General features: G+C 45.4%; 1 protein-coding gene across 1 annotated transcript; it reads left to right on the top strand.

Moving 5' to 3' along the window:
- Nucleotides 1-1185: 1185 nt before the first annotated feature.
- GMNC (geminin coiled-coil domain containing) lies at nucleotides 1186-9407 on the top strand. The gene is made up of 4 exons (XM_029960739.1): nucleotides 1186-1757; nucleotides 4060-4393; nucleotides 5765-5881; nucleotides 6696-9407. The coding sequence occupies exons 1-4, from the start codon at nucleotides 1186-1188 to the stop codon at nucleotides 7338-7340; spliced, it is 1668 nt and encodes a 555-aa protein (XP_029816599.1). The 3' UTR covers nucleotides 7341-9407.
- Nucleotides 9408-20643: the final 11236 nt, after the last annotated feature.

Genomic DNA, 20643 nt, shown 5'->3' with positions numbered 1-20643 from the left:
ATGCCAGAAAAGAGCTGCTATGACATGCAAAGTGAAATCGTATCTTCACTGAAGCAATACTGTAGTCTTGATAAACATTTCACCCTGGAACTGTATTCCCAATTAAAGAGGTGCATCATTAACTACAACAAGTAGTAAGAGCTCTGAGAGGGGTTGCCTCAGATGAACAGGAAAAGAATTAGCAGATGATTGTCACTTTGTTTTTCTTTTACACTACATATGGATGAGTGATTGCTACTATGACTTGAACCTCTTCCATCACCATGTGTGACATCTATGCATGATTTTGCAAAATTAGATCTTTCTCTCCTACACCAACAGCATTTTTCTTTCCTCGAAAATCACCCAAAGGTTGTCTCCCCAGGGCTCTGATTTGGTGGTCTTTTACCCACGTACCACCTTTTACTTCCCAGCATATCAACCTTGGTAGTGTGAGTTGACCTGAACTCCTCGAGCTCAGAAAGCCAAGCACTGTCAACCCTCCAGCCAACACGACCAACATACCAGCTGTGCAGACACAACAATGGAGTGACCAGAGGCTCTCTTCGTAATTGCTTTTCATTACCAAGAGTGTGCCCACACCCCTCCCAGCACTTCTCAGAGGCACAGGGCACGCCTGAGTGTGCAGAGCTCTGCCAAAAGGAAGCAGAGACAGAGCCACACGCATTGTGCCAGGCAAAGGGCCCTGTCTGGGAGCAGCCATGAGCCAGCAATGCTGCTCCCATATCCACGTCCACACAAAGTGGGAAGGAGCCATGCCCACTCATTGTCCCTCATAGAACCCCAGTTGGAAGGGATCTCTGGAGATCATCTTGTCCAATCCCCCTTTCAAGGCTGGGTCACCTGGAGCAGGTGACACAGGAAGGCGTCCAGGTGGGGTCTGAATGTCTCCAGAGAGGGAAACTTCCAGGACCATCCTGGGAAGCCTATTCCGGTGCTCTAACACTCTCAATGTAAAGTTCTTCCTCATGCTGCGGTGAAACTTCTTATGTTCTAGTTTATGGCCATTGCTCCTTGTCCTGTCGCTGGGCACCACCGAAAAGAGTCTTTCACCATCCTCTTCGCACCCGCCTTTGACATACTCATATGCATGAGATCCCCTCAGTCTTCTGTTCTCCAGAGGAAACAGCCCAGCTCCCTCAGTCTCTCCTAAGAGATGTCCCAGACCCCTGATCATCTCCCTAGATGTGCTGTTCAGAGATACTCAACCCTCCTCTCCGCCCCTGTCCCTACAGACGAGCTGCGGAGACGGCCCGGGGAGACACGGGGGGCACCTCTTGCTCAGGGCACCCCTTCTCTTCACCCGCTGCAGGCTCCTGTGCACCTGCCTCAGCCCATCCGGGGCCGGGCGGGCACCTCCAGCTGCCCCCAGGCCCTCGAGCCGAGGATGGGGAGCGGGGCAGCCGGCCCTTCACGAGGAACCCCCCGCCATGGCCGCGCGGCGGGGCGCGGCGGGTGATGACCCATCTTGGGCAGCCCCGCGATGGCGGCCGGGCTGAGCCCGCGGCCCCGGAGGGCGCTGCTGGGGTCGGGGGGCACCCGCGGGGCGTTTGCGCCTCGTACGGGGCAGCTGGGGTCCTGAGGCTCCTCCAACCTCCCCGCCCGCCCCAGCGCCTCTCCTGTCCCGGCTTCACCCGCCTGCCCCAGGCCCTTCCCGGGGCGGCGGGGCTTGCCTGGGCTGTGCCCTGCGGCGGCCCCGCGGTGACAGAGAGGCCAGAGCCGGCCAGGGAGCTGCACTGGGCCTTGGCGCGTGTTGGGTGTGTGTCACAGGGCTCGTGTTTTCTTGTTAGCCAGCAGATCCCCCCCTACACTCCGTACAGCCATGGAGGAGAGGGGTTGGCATCTGAAGGAGGTGGGTTATCAGAGCAGTTACCAAATGTACGGTGTTGAGCTGGGGTTTAAACAGAGAGACCCAAGGCACTGTGGGCGTGGAGTGTGAGGCCTTTTTAAAACACCTCTGTTGGAAAAAACATAAGGCAGGAGGTGGCAATAGTTTAACTTGGCATAGCTGCCAGTCTACCTGCAGCAATCTAGAAAAATACACCAGGAATAAAAGACTGCAAGGCAAATAGCCCTCTTGATTTTTTTGTCCCTGAACCTTGCTCAGCACTGAGTGTCCTCCAGGGGAGAAATGAAAGATCATCCCATATGCTGGCATGGCCTAACCCTGGCCCAGCGTCACCCTGTGCCTCGTGTCTGCAGACAGGTTGGGTTACCGCCTGGAATAGCCCTTGACATCACGGCAGGGGCAGGATCCTGATGGAACAACTGCTCTGCAGTTGACTTTATTTCCACCATCCTATGTTCTATTCGAAGACAGACCCTCAGTGAAGAGTTTTGTTTTGATTTTTTTTTCTTCCGGGAAAAACTCAAGACTGTCCATAGATTTTGATTGCTGTGAAAATCTATGTGAATTAAAGGCAGCTATATGGAGGCAATCTCTGCCTTTCACACACACACACCTGTGTATGGCTTTTGCAACATTAGCCTTTATGATAGTAAATCTTACACCACTGTCACAGCATTTATGTCCTGAGATCTTCTGGAAGCCTGGGGCTTGGCAGAAAACATTCCCAATATAGTGAGACATTTGCTGGAACTTATCACAGCAGATTGTGTTGTTCTCAAATCTGAATTTTCTTCGTCAGAACTGTCCACAGAAGTGCTCTGAATCATATTTGTTTCTACACACCTCTGGGAAGCTGGGCAAAACCCACTCCCTCAGCCAGGCATGTTGGACAAACTTGTTTCTTCCTGCTGGATTTTACAACCACAAACAAGGCTTGAAAACAAAACAAAACAAATCAAAAAACTCACCAGCAACACCAGCAGCCCTGCTCTGAACATGTGGGATGCTTCCCTGGATCCCTGTTCATTTCCTGGAGTGAAACTCAGACACACCAGTTCACTGCTGTCCTGAAGTGTGTGGAAGCTTTTTTTTCCCTCTCCCTCCTTTTCTTTTCCCTCCTTCCTTGTGTTGATTTGTGGGACCAGAATGACTTTGATTTCAGCAAGTTTGCTGTTTATTCACGTCACAAGTTTGACAGCTTTACACCAAATCAGATTGCTGGGTTTCAGGAGAGCTCTGAGGCGTCACTGGGAGCTCCTTTAGATTAAACTCGCCTCCCCGGTCTCCCCCCTCTCCCCCTCCTTCAGAGCCTTTTAAACCTCTCTGGGGCTTTAACAGAAACGTGCTCCCAAGACCTGCATTTCATTCTGCCACTAATATGGTAAGTGCTCTTTGCATTTCTCTCGACCTCGAGGCAGAAAAACAGAAGCTGGTCTCTTTGCCTTGGGGGCTTGCAGTACATTTTGTGCCCACTTTAAGATGGGGAAAAAAGAGGGCTCTCCTCCACCTGCAAGAGCAGTCTCTGCTGCTGTGCCTTCCCATGGGTGAGCAGATTCCCTCTTTGAGGCTCCAAGCTCTGCCTTGCCTTGCAGATATTTAGAGCTGCTGCAGATAGGGCTTATTTGGAGGAGTGGAAAAGGGTGAATCCAGAGCCAACCCCAGGCTCTGCGGTCTGGGACTCCTGTAGAACTGCAGGGGCAGAAGAGAGTGCGAGCAGCCTGGAGGTGACTCTGCAGGCTTTGTGCTGCTGCTTTAGAGCTGAATCAAACCTCCAAAGTGGCAGGAACGGTCTGGCCAAAGACAGCCTGGGACCTCCCTTCACCCTAAACCCACTCAGCACCGTAGTATTTTCCAAAGGATCGTAGGAAACTCAGCTACCTCCCTGGCACAGCTCTGCTCGGAGCCCCTGTGCCGCCGGGGGCTGCGGCGGGGCGGCTCTGTCCGCGCTCAGCGGAGGGAGCGGGGCCGTGCGGGGCCCCCGGGCGGGCAGAAAACAAAAGGGGGGAGCGGGCACCCGGGTCAGGACTGGGAGCGCCCACGGGAGCAGGCGGCGCCTGCCCCGGGACAGGCACCTGAGCACAGCCCGGCCAGGACAGGAGCGAGGGGAGCGCTCGCCGGGGCCAGGCTGACACCGCCTCCCTCGGGGGCTGGGGAGGGGGCACCGCCGTCCCCGGCCAGCGCCCCATCGCTCGGCCCCTTTCTCTCCGCAGAGCACCGGCCGGCCGTGCCCGGAGCCGGACTTCGCCGGGGCCCGGGCTGCGCCCTGCCCCTGGTCCGCCCCCGCCGGTGTTCCAAGGAGACCTGGGCCGCCGTCTGCGCCGCGGAGCCGCCGCACAGCCAGGGCCGGCGGGAGGCTGGCTGAGCCCGGGTGAGTGCGCTCCCGGGAGCGGGGCTCCCGCCGCCGGGCAGGGCGAGGGAGCGGGAGCGGAGCGGGCTAACCCCGGCTCTGCTCCCCCAGGCCAGTTCTGCAGCCCGCAGCTCGGTGCCCAGGACGCGGCGTGGCAGGGAGACCAGCTCTCCTCCCAGCTCTACAGAAACAAGCAGGTAAAGGCTCCGCGCCGCCCCGGCAACGCGGGTTTCACCCCACGAGGTTCCTGAACTTTGTATCCTGTATCGCACCTTCTGGGTTGGTTTGTGACGTATCTCCCTCTCGCTTGCACAGTTGTGGGAAGTGACAGAAAACCGCTTTATTTGTTGTTCCTTGCTTGAAGTATTTGTCTCCCCTGTGTTGCCCTGTGAGGTTGGAACAGCTGTTGTGGGGTTCCCTATGCATCCCTCCTCTCTTGCATATTGCACCTTGGCACTAGAGAAGACCAGGAGCATGACCAGGAGGTCCCTTGGGCTCTGATGGTGCTGTTGTCCAAAAATATGTAGTGTATCCTCCTGATTCAACCAGGTTTAACTTCATGAGAAATGATTCCACTAGAATTACCTAATTCCATGGAGGATTAGCCATTTTGACCATCAAGGATTTCCTGGTTATTTTATTTTCTCTCATTTTTCCTTTTTTATAATTCCCAACAAGGAGCAGGAGAGACTGAACAATCCTAGATGAAGGAACTCCAGACTGATGACTCTGATCAAGAACTTGGAATGATGTTTTGACACAGTGAAGTCAATGAAAAGTCATTAACTTAATCATCAACCCTAGTTCTAGATGCCAGTGTACTTCTTTCTTTGGCTCTACCTCAGTCATTTGAGGCTGGTGCTTCACAGCCTCTGCTCAGCAGATGCCTGGGGTCCTTAGCAGGAGATCCTTTGTCCTCCTAAAGAAGTCGCCCGATCTGTGATCAGAGGGCAAAAATCTGTCTGCAAACACGTAGATTTCCCATGAAAAAGGGTTAGGCACCTACCATTCCTGTTCAGCTCTAGGGAGCTGGAATTAGCTCTGTATATGTACCAGGACTAGCACAGTAGGGTCCAGAATTGAAGGGATAACTGCATCCTACTGTATCATAAAGAATGGCAACTGTATCTTCCCTCTGCACTCTACTCCCATAAATTGTTAGTCTGCAACTCCTCCTCCTTTCTTCTCACCAGCCAACTATAAAGGAGAATGAGGGATGCAAAGGGATGTTTACTGCCACTCAGAAGGAGATCCTGCACCTGCTGTCATGCCCATGACGGTTTCTGGCTGCTCACAGGACTACCTGTAATTCTCTTTTCTATTATTATTCTGTGGTTACAGGTTTTTTCAAAGTAATCTTCTCAAATACTCACTAAAGATTAAAGGAAGTTAAAAGTGAAAACTGAACATTCATGCCACTTAGATTTATAGAGACAAGAGGCTGGAGGGGGTGTGTTGAGCTCACAAAGCAAACACCCACATCATCAAATCCAAGCAGCCTGTACCATAGGGCAGTTGCTATTAAGTTACAGAGTCAACATCTATTCATCAGTATCTCTATTCCACAGCTTCAAGATACTTTGCTTCAGAAGGAAGAGGAACTTGCTAGGTTACATGAAGAAAATAATAACCTGCGACAGTACCTGAATTCTGCCCTGATTAAGTGTTTAGAAGAAAAAGCCAAGGTATTGTGTTCAAACGTGTTGTGTAGATGTGTGCAGAAGGAACAGGTTAAATAGGTACAGGCCATTAAAATATATAGAAAATCAAAGAGTGCAGACAACCAACAGTGTGAGATTTAACTTCACAGAGCTGCCAAATTGCTGGTCATGGATCTAAGGTGACAGTTTCCTCCAGGAATGATAGCCTGTAAGTTTTGACTGTGGAGACAGTATAGCCCATGGCATAATTTAATTTATTAGTTATAAGTAAGGGTTATAAGCAAGGTAAAATTATTCCATCTAATGCCTTTTTTCAGTAAAATGATCAAGTTTGAATACATATTTCTTTAATGTACCTGTTTTGTCAATTATCCCTTTAATAAAGATTGTTTCCTTTTTTATGGGTTTTTTTTGTGATTTCTGGTTTATGTTTTGTTTTGTTTGATTTTCCAGTGATATGTTTTTATTAGTTTACATTAGAATAGTGAGCTATATTTTTTCCAATTTATTAATTAAAAAGTTATGTGGCATTTTTGTAAAGGTAAAATACAAAATGAAACATTTCACGTTGGATGAAACATTCTGTTAGACTAAGTATGGAGGAATTTTTTAAATATTTGGATTCTTTGTCTCTCATCTTAAAAAAAAATAAAGATATTTGTTCCTTGTCAGCTTAATGACATTTTTTATTATTCCAGTCAGTTATTCAGTAGTAACCATCTTCTAAACCAACACCTAAAATCTGAGGTCAGAAACATGTTTCTTTCAGGTATCTATAAAATCAGATTTTAATCTTCTCTCTCTACCTTTTTGTTTGTTTGTTTGTTTGTTTTAATAGAAACTGCTATCCTGCCATGGACAGAAAACCTGTGCTATTCTCAAAAGTGCCAAGAGGAGATTAAAAGAGGACCATTGCTTTGTTCCTCAAGAAACTCCTCATGCTTCCAAAGCTAGAAGGAACCTCTTGGATGAATTCACTGCCTGTGAAGAGCAGGCCAGCCCTACCGTGGACAACTGGGTCTTGCAGACCTTAGGATTAAAAGATGTCAACACCATTGATGAAGCTTCAGCTAACTACAGTGCCCTGTCCTCAGACCTTGGAAAAGACACGTACTGCCTGAGCCCTGGTGAGGCAATAGGCTATGAGCACAGTGAAGGAGCAGCAGCAGCGTTTAGCTGCAGCCACGTGCCTCCAGCTGACAGCAGTGCCCATCCATGCAGTGAGGACTCTCCCTTCCTTCCTCAGTTTCCTTCAGCACCATGCATCTCCTCAGCAGTACCTAGTGTTTCCTCCCTCCCAGCATATGGGTTGCCTTATTTGCCTGGTGATTTGTCACCCAACAAGACTGAAGTGGCCTTCACAACTTCTCTAAGTCCCCACCGCAATGTGAGAACACACACCTTCCACCAAGGACAAGCCTTTGTGCGCAGGGATGACGACGGAGGATGGAGATTCACCTGGGTGCCCAAGCAGGCTGAATAATGCACCTGGATCAAGGGTCAGCCATAGGGGGGGTAGGAGACACATTTCACCTTGTGCATGAGACAGGTTCAGGTCTAAAAAATGAACCCTTCTGGGCTTTGTTAAATGCTACTCTGTCACTTACCCGCTCCTTATTCCCTCCCAGATTTTCACAGGTGTGACTCCAGATTGCACTTGGACAATTATCTGCCCCAGGCCAGATGTACAAATTGGATTCCCTTGTCTTGTGTCTGTGTTGAGATACCTGCTTTTACTTGCTTCCTGGTTTTTCTATCATCAACTATTCCTTGTTACTGGTAGTTTCCAGGCTGGAGTGCTTTCAGCTTTGATGATCACTCTCGCATGCACCAACCTGGAAAGAATTTTGGGTTACAGTTGGAAAATAGCACCTCTCTCATAGATAACCATGGATAACAAAGGAGGCATAGGTTGGAGACTGGGGATCAGCAGTTTCTAAGTGATTTGTGTCTGTCTTGACTGCACAGATTGCCTTGGATTTAAGTACCCATGGTTGCCTTATGTGCTACACAAGGCTGACCTATCTGCAGATCCATGGTGCTGTCACATTCTTTGATGATGCCTCAAAATAAACAGGGTTTGCTTCTGTTACCTGGAGGCTACTTAATTACAAGTGATTCAGCGAGTTCAGGGGATCTTTCTAAGGTGTGATTAAGAGACTAATATGTTTACTAATATGTTTTAAAGGTATTTTGTTGGTTAGATAAAGGGAGTTTACCTTTAGGGAGGCAGTATCAGTGGTTGGAGTGAGTCTTTGGGAACCACAGCCTTCTTACCTTTCCATGTCTCTGCCAGGGAGTGGTGGGCTCAAGGTAAGACCATCACTACCTTGAGAATGCTTTAAAACTCTCTGAAGAGAAGGTGCTCTAGCACTGCACAGAACTTGACTTTTAGTAATGCTACTAATGATATGAAGTCAACAGATATGAAGGAAGCTCACCAGTACTGTTTTGTGTTACCTTTGTTTTCTGATTTACAGTAATTTGGTGCCTAAGTATTCAAGATAGATTGATTTGGTTATTCATGCTTTCAGAATGGTGTCAGTGACATTAAGGACTTAAGTAAAAAATAACCTTAACTGAGAATTTCCTTCCAGTGGCTTATTTTCATATAGAAAAATGGATATTCCTTTATTTTTATCTCCTAAATAGCCTGTTGTGCCTTAGAATATGTGACATACTCCATCAGGAGCAGTGATGATTTTCCAAAAGACTTTTAAATAAACAAACTCCTTATTTCTGGGTAGTTACTTTAAAGTAACTGTGGCAGATTTCCAGAATAGGCAATTAGAAAACACTGATTGTAGACATTATTGCACTGGGTTAAAAAACAACCAACCAAAAAATAAAACCAAACCAACCACAAACCCACACAACAACCACCACAAAAGAAAACCACAAAAAAAAACCAACAAAAAAACCTCAAACCCCAAAACAAAAAATGCACATGGAATAAATACAAAGTCTTTGTTCGGGAAGTTTGTTGTAGTCCATAAAATTATGGCCAGCTGATGAAGACTAGTCAGATAAGACCACTGTTTCTGTAGCACTTTTCTGCTTTTCAGTGAAAGCAGAAGAAAAATCCTGTCCTACAAACAACTCATTTCTTTCTCAAGACGTTTCATTTCTATTAATCTCCTCTTGCTCCACTATATAAGATAACATTGAAGAAAATACTCCTGTCACTGGAGTTTTTATTGGGGTGTGTGTGGTAGTGTAGAAAATACATGACCTTAACATGAGTGTGTGATGAGACACCCTGGTATATGTGATGTGGGAGATGCTGGGAATAGACAGTGTGGCTAGAGGATTACACTGAATTGCAGCTGTAGGTGTCACATCTTTTAAAACAGCTGTAAAACATAGGTAGAGAAACATCTGTCTGTGTTTTCTAACACTGTTGAATGATATTACTTAACACATTTCAATGCTATGGAGACAGCAGTAGTAATAAGTACATTTGTCCTGTCAACAAATATTGAATCATTTTTTTCTCTGAAGAGAGAGAAAACCTTTTCATTTGTTTGACATTTCCTTTCCACACTTTTATATCACTCCTACAGACAGACAGGACAAAAGTGTCAGATCTTTGGTACAATCTTGAAGTAGGGTTTCAGAGGGAACAAACGGATGCTTCAGCCTTTGCCAGCCTTTTGTAAAGGGGTGATTGTCCCCTTGTCTCATAGCAAATAGGTTATGGATGTAAGGGAATGATGTACGTGAATGAATCCTCTTTTCCTGTGGGTTCCTGAATTTTACTCTCTATGAAGGAGTGGAGTCCTGTAGGAGAGATTTCTGTCTGAGCCTGTTTTTTTGGGGGTAGAGGATCCAGTGATGCTGCTCCTGTCAATTCCTGGGTGCTCCTGACCTACACGTGCAAACTTAAAATTCTGATGTAGACAACTGCTTGAGCAAAGGTCTATGTTAATAATGCTGCTGATCACTGGAGCAGAGGGAGCACACTGGAAAGGAAACAGAAGAATCTCCAAAGCATTTTAACATATAACTAAAGGTAATTTTTTTTCCCTGATAGCACCACCTGAACTAGTATTTCCTGAGTTATTGTGAAGAACAATAAAAACAAGCTACTCTGTGTCTAAAACCAACCCACAACAGCCCAGTGACTGAACCCTTCCTTTAGATAAATACTGCTCCTATTGCCAAAAGCAAGCCATGACTCAGCATTACCTCACTCTAGACTGCCTGGTTCTTCTGAAGATCCTGCATTCCTGCAGGTATAATAGATGAGGAAAATTAATAAGAGGCTGAAGACATCTCATGGCAGATTACTTTCAAAGGGTAGGATATGAGGACAGTTACTGACTGGGCTGGTGCTGGTTTGACATGTTGGTTTGACCTCCTGTGTCCCCGTGATTTCCTTGGGCCTGAAAGCAATGAAGCTGCATTAATGTGGTTCTGCTTCCATTTATGTGCTTTTACCTCTTGGTAGGGTTCATGACCTTCAGTGCAGGCTGAGGCTGCAGCAGCAACACTGCTACCAACTTGATATAAGCAAGTCTGAATCCCACTCCTCAACACGTAGGCACACTTTGTAGATGTTCCTTAGATAGAAATTATGAAAATAAGCCATAGAAATGGAGGCTAACACACCATCTTTTCCCTCATGAGATAAAATTCTGGAAAATGCTTGCTTGACTTTGATTAGTGTCCAGTTTGTGTTACAGTTCTTTGGCCTGCAAATATGTGGGAGGGAAGGTCTTGCCTGTACGAAGTCTATATGGGACTTTGAAATGGGTGTTCAGTCTTGCCTTGTGCCTGGTCCTCCCTGTTTGTTCTTTTGTATCCATTCCCAATGGGTGAAACAGTCAAAGCCACCCTGCTGCTCATGAAATGTGGGAGTTAAACCCCAGGGAAGTCTGTGACACATTCCTGTGCCCCAGAGGCAGTGAGAAATCAGTAGGGATGAAAGCAAAAAGTGGAAACAAAATCCAGTTCTTCACGCAGCCATCACAACTAGATAGCCAGGAGATAGCAGAAACAAGTTTCAGCTTGGTACTGTACTTCTAACTCCAAAAAAAATCAGGCAGCTGGAATAGAGAGGTAGGAGACAGAAGTTCTGGGTTCTGTTACTGCCTCTGGTATTACACTTAGTTTCTGAGCTTTGGTTTCATGGAATCCACCATCAGACCAGCTCATAGCTATTTAACAAAACATGATTCTTGCTGCTGCAAACTCCATGAGAAGTTCCCTTTTGCCAAGGGTAAGTACCAGGCCCATACAACTCTGGGAATGGCCATGGGGCCCTAGGAGATTCTTTGAGCAGCAGTGAACTTCATTGTCTGTAAATATCTGTCTTGCATTAACATAATTTGTTTTATTTTTTTATTTGAAGTTTGTTTTCCTTATTATGTGAATGTAACGTGCAGCAGCACACTTTTAAAAAAAAGTGTTTCTAGAAAGGTATACTAACAGAAATGGAAATTAATTTAACATTTAATATGTTGATGTTCATGATTTTTGTGATTGACAAAGGCCATAAGTATATGTAAATGTCAATTTTACCAGTGTCACTAAGTTATGTCTAATAAAACTTAACAACTAATTGATGCAATTCTTTCTGCCCACTTTACATCCATTAAACCATGCAGCTGTTGCTCACACTGCACAGCACCACACCTGGCACCTACACACCTCTCCAGAGGACTGAAAGGAAACTTTTTATTTCCTGCAAGCACAAGTGTCCACACAAGGACATACAAATTTTTTTATGATAACAGACCTAAATATATTAATAGCCACAGGTGTGCTCATTTCAGTCTGGGCTTGCACAGGACATTGCTGTGATCCGTCATTGCTTTCACTCAGATGCCATGCTACAAAATGGTGAGGAGAGAGGGAAGTATTGTGCTTTTTGTCTGTTATTTTTGCAGCATCTGGCACTCTCATTTAATAGACTTACACCTTCTTTCTTAGTCAGCTGAACATCCTGATCCAGGGCAACCTGATTCATCATAGTACTCTGAGTACTCCTGATTCTGACTCTGAAATTATGAATTGTAAGATGGTACTGAGGTGTCACGTAAAGAGATTGAAGATGAGAGAGAAAAGTGTGAGCAAAGAATTCAAAACTCTAGTCAGCTCTACTTGACAACAAAGTAAAACTGTGTTAGTTATTAACTTTCCCTTCTGATCATGGGCAGGTTTGTTAGTAACCATGCACCAGCTGGGGCGAGAGAGATTTTTCATTGGAATGGAGATTGCATATTGCTTATGAAAAGATACAAAGTGAGCTTTCCTTTATCTCTTTTGCCCTCATCTAGAAGCCACAATAAGTCCATGAGATGATTCATAAACACAATGGCCTGTTGCCAGGTAGCTGACATCCTGTCATAAAGAGGGAGCAGTCTATAAATAATTTGTGGAATGAGCTGTGATTCACCTAAAATGCTATCTCTCTAGTCATTTCTCTGCTTCATTACTTGTGCATCACTGAATTATTTCAAGGCTAAATACTTAGACGCAGTGCAGCCCAGGGAAATCAGTATAATAATGATGCACGAGGAACAGATAATAAAAATCAACATAAGCATGAAGAGCTGGGACTTCTGAGGTCCCCATTTCCCCTAATTTATTTTTAAAAATCTCAAGCTGTAGCTATAATACTGATGTGGTGAAATTTCCAACAACTACTGCCTCAGAAGCTGTTACTAGGCAAAGATCACTCTAACTATTCATTTACTAACCGATATTTGAATGTATAACATCTTCCACCATGACATTATTCCCTGTTAGTGATCACAGACCACGAGGTCAGGAACTGGGAGTTAAGTGATGCTTTCAGAGACATCAAATATGTCACTAGATGAGCTGGGATGCAGGCCAGGAATCCTAGCTTCCAGCGGTGCAGAATGAAGGCCTAACAGCACATTAGAGAGTGCAAACGTGCTGTCAGCGCCCAGCTGTGCCCCCCAAGCCCCAGCTGTGCCCCCCAAGCCCCAGCTGTGCAGATCGCAGCAGCCAGGCAGCCGAAGCCCCAGCGGTGCAGCTGCACACCCAGAGGTGTAGAGGGAAGTTGATTTCCACAGTGGGGCTGAGGCTCCAAGGCTTTCACAGCTGGGGGTGTTTCACTCCCCGTCTGTGCAGACGCGGTGCCCGCGGAGCACCTCCCGGCCCCGGCGGGGACCCGCCCGCAGCCGCAGCCCTGGCCAGGGTCCTGAAACGACCGCGCTGCTCGGCCCGGGGTGCGAGAGCATCAGGGTGAGACAGAGTCCCCACCAGAGAGAGACCCGTAATAGCGGACCCAAACGTTGTGCGACCCACCCGAGATAAGGTGGAGCGGCCCCGAGCAGTTACCAGTGCTCGAAGGACCCCGTCGCACCTGATGGCGTTTGGTTAGAAAAATGAGCTTTCTTTGATCTCGGGGTAATCTTTACCTGATAACGTGACTGGGGTCAGAAAACCAGGCAGAAATACTATGTTCACCGGGTTACATCCTTGGTAAGCATAATTGACACTTTACAGGTACAACCAGTGCTGGGCTCCTCTGCCCAGGCTGTGAGGTAGCTGAGGAGCAGGCAGGGTCATTTCAGAGTATCCTACCACATACCACCACATGTAGAGAAAGTGTCCACCAGAAAGCTCCCCTTACCATTGTTATGAACTGCAGTTTATCCTGGATACAGGCAATTTCAAATAGTGATGAAAAAAAGGAAAATCTGTGTTGATAGAAAGCTTCTATGCAGACTTTGATTTTAAGAAAAGTTGACATCTCTTTTCATTATAGAACCAGACAGTTCCAAGACACAAGCAACTTCTCTTTATAAGAAATACACACTTTTGTCCAGACCTAGACACAATCCTCACCTGACAACAGTGTAACCCAGGTTAGCTCATTCCCAAGCTCTGAATACTCCTGTAAAACAAGAATCCAGCTCAGCAATATTCACACTTGGTTGTAACTGTTGCATCTGCTTTGAATTCCAGTTCCCTCACTTGGACACAGAATTAAACAGAACAAGTAGGAATGACAGGATTCCTTCTTGCTTCAGGAAACGGGGCTAATTTTGTTTACCTGTGGGTCATGAAATATTTAGTGATAGCTTTCTGCAAGTGAATGGAGAAATCCTGATTTAATATTGGTAAGTACTGTTCAAACCTGCCAGCTCCAGTTTCCTTCAGAGAGTGATATTAGTCTGGTATTTTTCCTTCCCTTCTTACCTGAAGCAAACAGTCACACTGCTGTTTGAAAGATGTTATGTTCCTCCATTACAATTGCTTCATTTCAACAAAAATGATTTTCTGAACTAGATGGGTCATTTTTACAGTCTGTAAAAATTGCACTAAGCTACTGAAATCAACATGACTTAGTCCGACCCCTGAGGACAAAATGGAGCTGAAAGAGCTTTAAATTTCTTCTTAGTAAAAGACCTTTTATCAAAATGAAATATCATTACCTCAGTGGCCCTGTGACCATTTCAGAGGTATATAAACATTTGCTACCTATCTGTTAGCCATTCAATTACTAAGATCTTGATACTGTGTAAATATTTAACTACAATAGGGAATATAAATCAGAGAAAGTGATTCTGTTTCATTTAACTGGTGGCAGTAAATCACAGCCTATTCAAACTACTGGGCTACACCCAAAGAAATGACCTGAGCTGTGAACACAGGCAGACATTATCTAAAATTTCCTGTAAAGCAAGTCCTAATTTAATTCAGAATTCATAGGGGGCAGACTAGCAGTATACCACAACTCCAGAAACCTGAAGCACTTCCAGACAGTTTTACTGTATCATCCAGGAAGGGAGAAGTTGCCAACACCCAACCTTTGGACTAATTCTCCAGAAGATGTGAGCAGAAACATGAAAGGGGTATGAAAGCAGGTGCTATTGAGTTTGAGGCCCTGGATACTAATGACAAAGGCAGCAGAGAAAAGGAGTAGCCAGTGAATTTTGGTCTCGTTCAATCAGCTAAGTCTGAGTATAATTAGAGGCAGCAGCATGATGAAACACGAGACCAGTCAGCCTTTACCCAAGGGTTGATCCAGATTTTTGTGTTATAGCAAAAGTTCAGGAGCTGCCACAGAAACAGCAACCCTGCGTGCTGTTACTTCAGAGATGCAACGCTGGGCTTCCCATCACAACAAGACATGGATTCCCTAAATGTACTGCAAATTGAAAGTTTAAGTCTTCGGGGACTTGGCTTTTTCTCTGAGAATAACAACATGCTCAGCTTTAGCAACAGCCACCAGGGATGGAGTCACTGTCACCATTCTCCAGTGAACTGCCCTTGCAATACCCTCTCTTTGACTTTCTGTTGTACAAGTCTTGGTGCCAGCCCTGGGGCCACAATTTTGGGTCACACTTCCTCGTTTCTAAGCGACACCAATACTGGTGCATGTTGGTGGTCTCTGTCAGGACTTGTTTATCCTCACATACTCATTTCTGCCTGTGCAATCCTCTGCCATCAAAACACTTCAGCCAGAGCAGCAATTAGTGTCACCCAAGTGGCTCACAGACCCCTGCTACAGTCTTTATTGGATACTAAGGAATGGGATACTTCTACCAGAAAAGCATGGAATGCTTCTGTCAGCAACACATCACTGCCTCGGGGCACCTCATTTAGAGCCCCTGCTTACCCTTTGCTGTGCTCTGGAAGGGGCACTTTAGGAGAGAGGAAAGCAAGGCTTGCTCGCAAAGAGATAAGAAATGGGTTTATTTCCATCCTTTTGGGGCTCGGGGTTTATCCTCCCTGCTTGCAGGGCGCTTCACCTCGCCAGTGCCACCTGGTGGGCCCCAGATCTACAGACCCGCACCCGTGGGGAGGAAGAGGAGAGTGAGCCAGGGGGCCTACAAGTCAGAAAGTTCTGCAAAACAGCATGACTGCACACAGAGCAGGTATAACACACACACACTTTTCACAACTTTTCCAAGGTGCATGGCCTCACCTGGGGCTGATGATTGTGGATGTCATTCTACCTCAGCAAGAGTAAAAATTCCCTCTGCCTGCCCTCCTCCACTTGGCCCACATGCAAGTACAAGTTCAGCAAATGTCTGCAAGCCCCAGTGCATACAAACAAGCCTTGTGCAGGATTATATTTTGGTTTTCTCTACCCCCCTTATGGCCTCCCCTGGCTAAAGTCAAAGAAACACTGAAAGCATCCAAGTAAATCAGTCTATTGCATTTTCTCATCAGCTTAAAATGCTCTCCTTGGTGCCAAAAAAATGACAATCCACTGCAGAAACAGGCTTGCAGGATAGTTGTATTGAAGCTACTTCTTTTTGCCTTGCCTTCTTGAAGGGCATGTTGGCAGGGGAACATACCTCCATCTTCTCCAGTCCAATGCACCATACTGAGCACACAAAATCATACACATGGCTCTGACAGAGTGCAGAGGGTGTCCCAGCAGGAATCTGTGCCATGGACACTTTCCTCCTACCATGGTCATCCTAAGACAGGTCAAATTAATTGCACCATAACTGAGAGCTGCTCAATAAAACCTGGTCATAAGACAGAAACCCAAGCGTGTTTGTGTGTTACCCACCCTGAGGGACAGGGCTGAACACCATGAGCCACCCTGAGATGCAGAACTTTAGGGTTGGGTGAGTCACAGCATCCAGAGCCCTGAGCTGACAGCAGTGACTCAGCTCCCTTGGGTGGCTTGGGCAGAGTGGAGACATGAACAGAGAGACAAACAGAGAGGCTGGGGCTGGCTGCAGGATGGTTGGGGCAGGGGAAGTTCATAGGGTGGCACGGCTGCTCCTTAGCATATGAAAGTGATTTATTAATAAAGAAGAAAACCCAGTATCCCCAACAGTCATGTTCTGCAGCACTACACAGTCCTCTGTCCTGCATCTGAGCACTTTAAGCCATCACAGCCACTGTCACCAGCAAAGCTCAGGCTGCCCGTGACTAACTGGAGCCCCTCACTCTGCTCTCCTCTTCCTCAACAACATGCATACACAGAGAAACAGAGAGGAGAGGCACAGAACCCCAAAGAAGAAAGGAAAATAAGAAAACTGGATTATCCAGTGATGAAAACAATAAACATTTACCATAATCATTATTTGTAATGTATTATTTCAACAGGTCTAGTTGTCCTGTGAAATCAAAAAGCAGAGGCTGAGCATCAGCTCAGAGAAAGGAATTAATTGCTAAGTTACTTGTGAATAGTTTAGGAACACTTGTTTTGTAGACTTTGGGGAAGTTTTAGAAGGATAGAGCAGATATAAAAATACAACTATGATATTCTATGATTACCTTGTTCTGACTATTGCCTGAGTTCAAGTCAGGAGAGTTAACACATGCAATGGGAAGCATCAGTCAAAGCTGGAGTAAAGGGGATCAATATTGGTATGTATTTCTTTTTTATTGATTTAATTTTCATCCACTCTGGAATTGGCTGTTCATTTCAGCATGGATGCACTTTGCTCTGCCAGCTGTGCTGTGCCTGCCAACATTTGTTGAGAAATAACAGGAGGTCACACATGGTGTCAAAAAAAATACCCCTGGCACAGCACATAGAAAAGGGCATTGTATTAGTGGCAATGAATTCAGACCTACTGATGGTGGAATTAATGAAATCCATGGCTGGCACTCTCTTTGCATCCCAACAGAGGCTACAACGAACAAAGAAAACGTACTGGCCACTGGCCCATAGGGTCAGCAAACCATGCTTGTCCAGGGCAGCTGGAAGCCCATTGCCTTCCCTGGCAGGCCCTGAAGTAGAGAATGGAATTGAAGTGCTTACCTAAGACCTCTCTTCTCTGACTCTAAGGCAACAGGAAACCAAGAGACAGGGAAGCAAGGAGGTAAGTAATGCTCATGGAGGAAAAAGGGCATTGAATTGTGAGAAACATTTGATTATTTTGCTTTAGTTTTCTTAGTTTCTTAAGATTTTTTTGATTTAGCTACAAGGGAGGGACATCTTTCTCTTTGATTCTTATTTGCCTTGAAACGAAATTATCTCCTGAGCATCAGCATTCGCTCATTAGTCTTCTTTTCTGAGTGGTTTCAAGTCCTTTTTAGAAATCCCTTAGAAATATTTATGTTGACCTTTGTCTTTTCATTATCCTTATGTTAAGCAGTGACAACTAAGGATACATATCTTTCAAGGTAAAGAAGAAATTCCTCACAATAAAAGCAAACACTGCAACAAGGACTCAGGTAGTTGAAGTCCACCTTTGGAGATAGTCAAAAGATGGCTGGACAAGGCCCTGAGCAACCCAACTCAACTTTGAAATTACCTCTTTGAGATGGAAGTTGGATGAGAAAACCACTGTAGGTTTCTTTATATCTTCAGATTTTCAATATTTCAATGATTCTAAATCCACACCTGATCAGCCATCTCTTCATGTACTATCTACCTGCAGGTAAAAATCAGTTAGCACTCACCTGCCTTGGACTACCCATCATTAGTAGAGCACGATACACCACTTTCCTTTTTCATCTATAAAATAGGGCTATGGATTTTCCCATATAACCTCACACTTTCTTCCTTCTGTCCAAATTCATTTGGGATCAGAATCCAGAAACTTCAGCTATTCCCTAGGCATCTTAAAGCATAGCCATTTGTGGCTGTTTCTGTATTAACCTAGCTGTGTGTTCATTCCCTTTCAAAGGATAATTCAGCTCCTACTGTTGTTTAAAATATAACCGGGTGCACCAAGTCAGACACATGCCAGCGTCAAATCTTCTAGAAGAAATACCCACTGATCAAAAAGACAATTAATTCCTTTCTTCTGGGGCATTTTAATGCAACTCTTTCATGTTTAATGTTTAATATGAGTGAAATAATAGTTTGCCTCTTGCTATCCCCCATTAACACAGATCAGAGGCACCAGCTGCTTAGATCCCACTTAATGCTTCCCAGTTGGTTACCAAACCAGTAGGTCCAACACTGGACAAACACTGTACAATTGGAAGCCTCTCCTCTCACACTGTTTCTAACAGGTACTAGCTAAGCATGGATACAAGCCCCTCCTGAGACTGAGCCATGGTTCAGAGTCCCAGGGCAGGAGTTTAGAGTTTGCTCTCTTCTAGGCTGGGGTCATCCCATGTGTAAAAAGTTTGTATAAAGACTCTATATTGCAGCAACTTTTACAACGATGTGAGTTGTCTTTTGGCCCAGACCACACACTGGGTTTTTGCTCTGGAGCAGGAGCCCTCTCAGGATGTTATGCCCATGCTTTCCTTCTGCAAAATAGGCTGAGTCCACCATGAACTTACATGGCTGTATTTCAGAGGAGAAATCCCAAGTGAAAACCTAAGGAGAGAAACAGCTTGGAACTGGGGGTCAGTTACCTGGTCACAAGTAGCACATTGGACAAACATTCATCCTTCCTAGAGACACAGACTCAAGGAGGCAATGCTCACATTGCTGCTGCAGCAGAGGTTGCCAGCTTTTCTTAACAGGGAGTGAAGTGAGAGGAATACAGGTCACAACCAGCATTTCCCACATCACCTTTCATTCAGTACACTTACTAATAGAATCAAGTTATTAATAATGTTGGCAAATAACTATTCCAACAATATTCCCACTAGTCGCTCCCACTCTCACATTACCTCATAGTTCCATGAAGAGAGCAAGAACTGGAAGACTAACTCTGGCTCTTTGCTCAGAATAGTAGTGTTCAGGCTGACTAAAAGCAGTTTTACATCCTAGCTCAAAATCTGATTAAAAATCTGATTAAAAAAGCTGCTGTAAGAGCTTACTCTGCAATTCCACCATAATTCATCCCTTACATGAACCTAAGACATTTGATAACAACAATCTTTACAACTACATTTTGACTGCTGATTCTCCCTAAAGCTAAGCTGAAAACAAATGATTATGTTTTCTCCAGCACTGACATTGTAGCTTTTGTTTCCTTTTTTTATAAAAAAGGGACAAGGAAAATTAAGAATTTTGTGTCAAAGACTTTGAAGTAGAACATATTTGGGATGCATTTTATACCTGATGTGGAACTCTTTTCAAAATCAGTACTATCAATTACATCTTCTTTCATCTAGAAGATCAAACTCCCCACAGACAAAGGGCCCTGGAAGAATCAGTTTTACACAAACACTATGCTTAAGCTGAACAAAGATAGAGACAAAGAGACAATAATTTGTGATTTATGGATGTTCAGCTGTTTCTCCACGTTCAGCTCCTTTCAGCTCATTTCTCCCTGTTCAACCAGCTTGCAGCAGGGCAGCATTACTCATCAGCTCCAAGCAAGCCAATTGTCTGTGACTGGCAAATGAAGAGGGATTTGCCAGATAGTACCAATGGTCTGGTCTTGGGGTTGCAACAGCTTTTTTAAGATGGAGGGGCAACCATGTGTGCTGATAAAGCCAACAAACTTGGAACCAAGGTCTTTTGTTTTCTTTCCTCTGATGCCAAGGAGAGGAGCGTGCCCGGGTCTGCACAGAGTGTTCCCGCTGAACAATGTCAGACACACGCCAGTTTGGAGCTCTGCCAGTCTAGGGCCACCTCAGTGAACTCATATGGCAAGGCAGAAGGAGCACACAAAGCCCAGACCAAGGTTATCACAGTCTTTCCAGAGAAGGCCAAAGCAACCATTTGTCATCATTATGTTCATTCTCTATTCTTGTTTCTGTGCTCCCTAGAAAATAAAGTAATGCTTACTAAGAAATAAAAAGAGGGAAGGAACAGCTTGAATACCTGAGACTGGCTAAACTGATGGAGATGATGATGAATAACTGGCATGGCTGGCAAAACTCCTATTCTTCCTTTATGAATGTTACACAACCTACTGCTTAAAATATCAGCCTTGATTTATTACTTGCCATGGTGTAAACAGGTTTTGATTGCTTGGCAT

This window comes from Manacus vitellinus, unplaced genomic scaffold (assembly GCF_001715985.3).
Source record: "Manacus vitellinus isolate BGI_N305 unplaced genomic scaffold, ASM171598v3 scaffold_29_pilon, whole genome shotgun sequence".
In the NCBI taxonomy this organism is placed as follows: domain Eukaryota; kingdom Metazoa; phylum Chordata; class Aves; order Passeriformes; family Pipridae; genus Manacus; species Manacus vitellinus.
The sequence above is the reverse complement of the archived record's forward strand: the minus strand, read 5'-3'. Positions and strand labels throughout refer to the sequence as shown.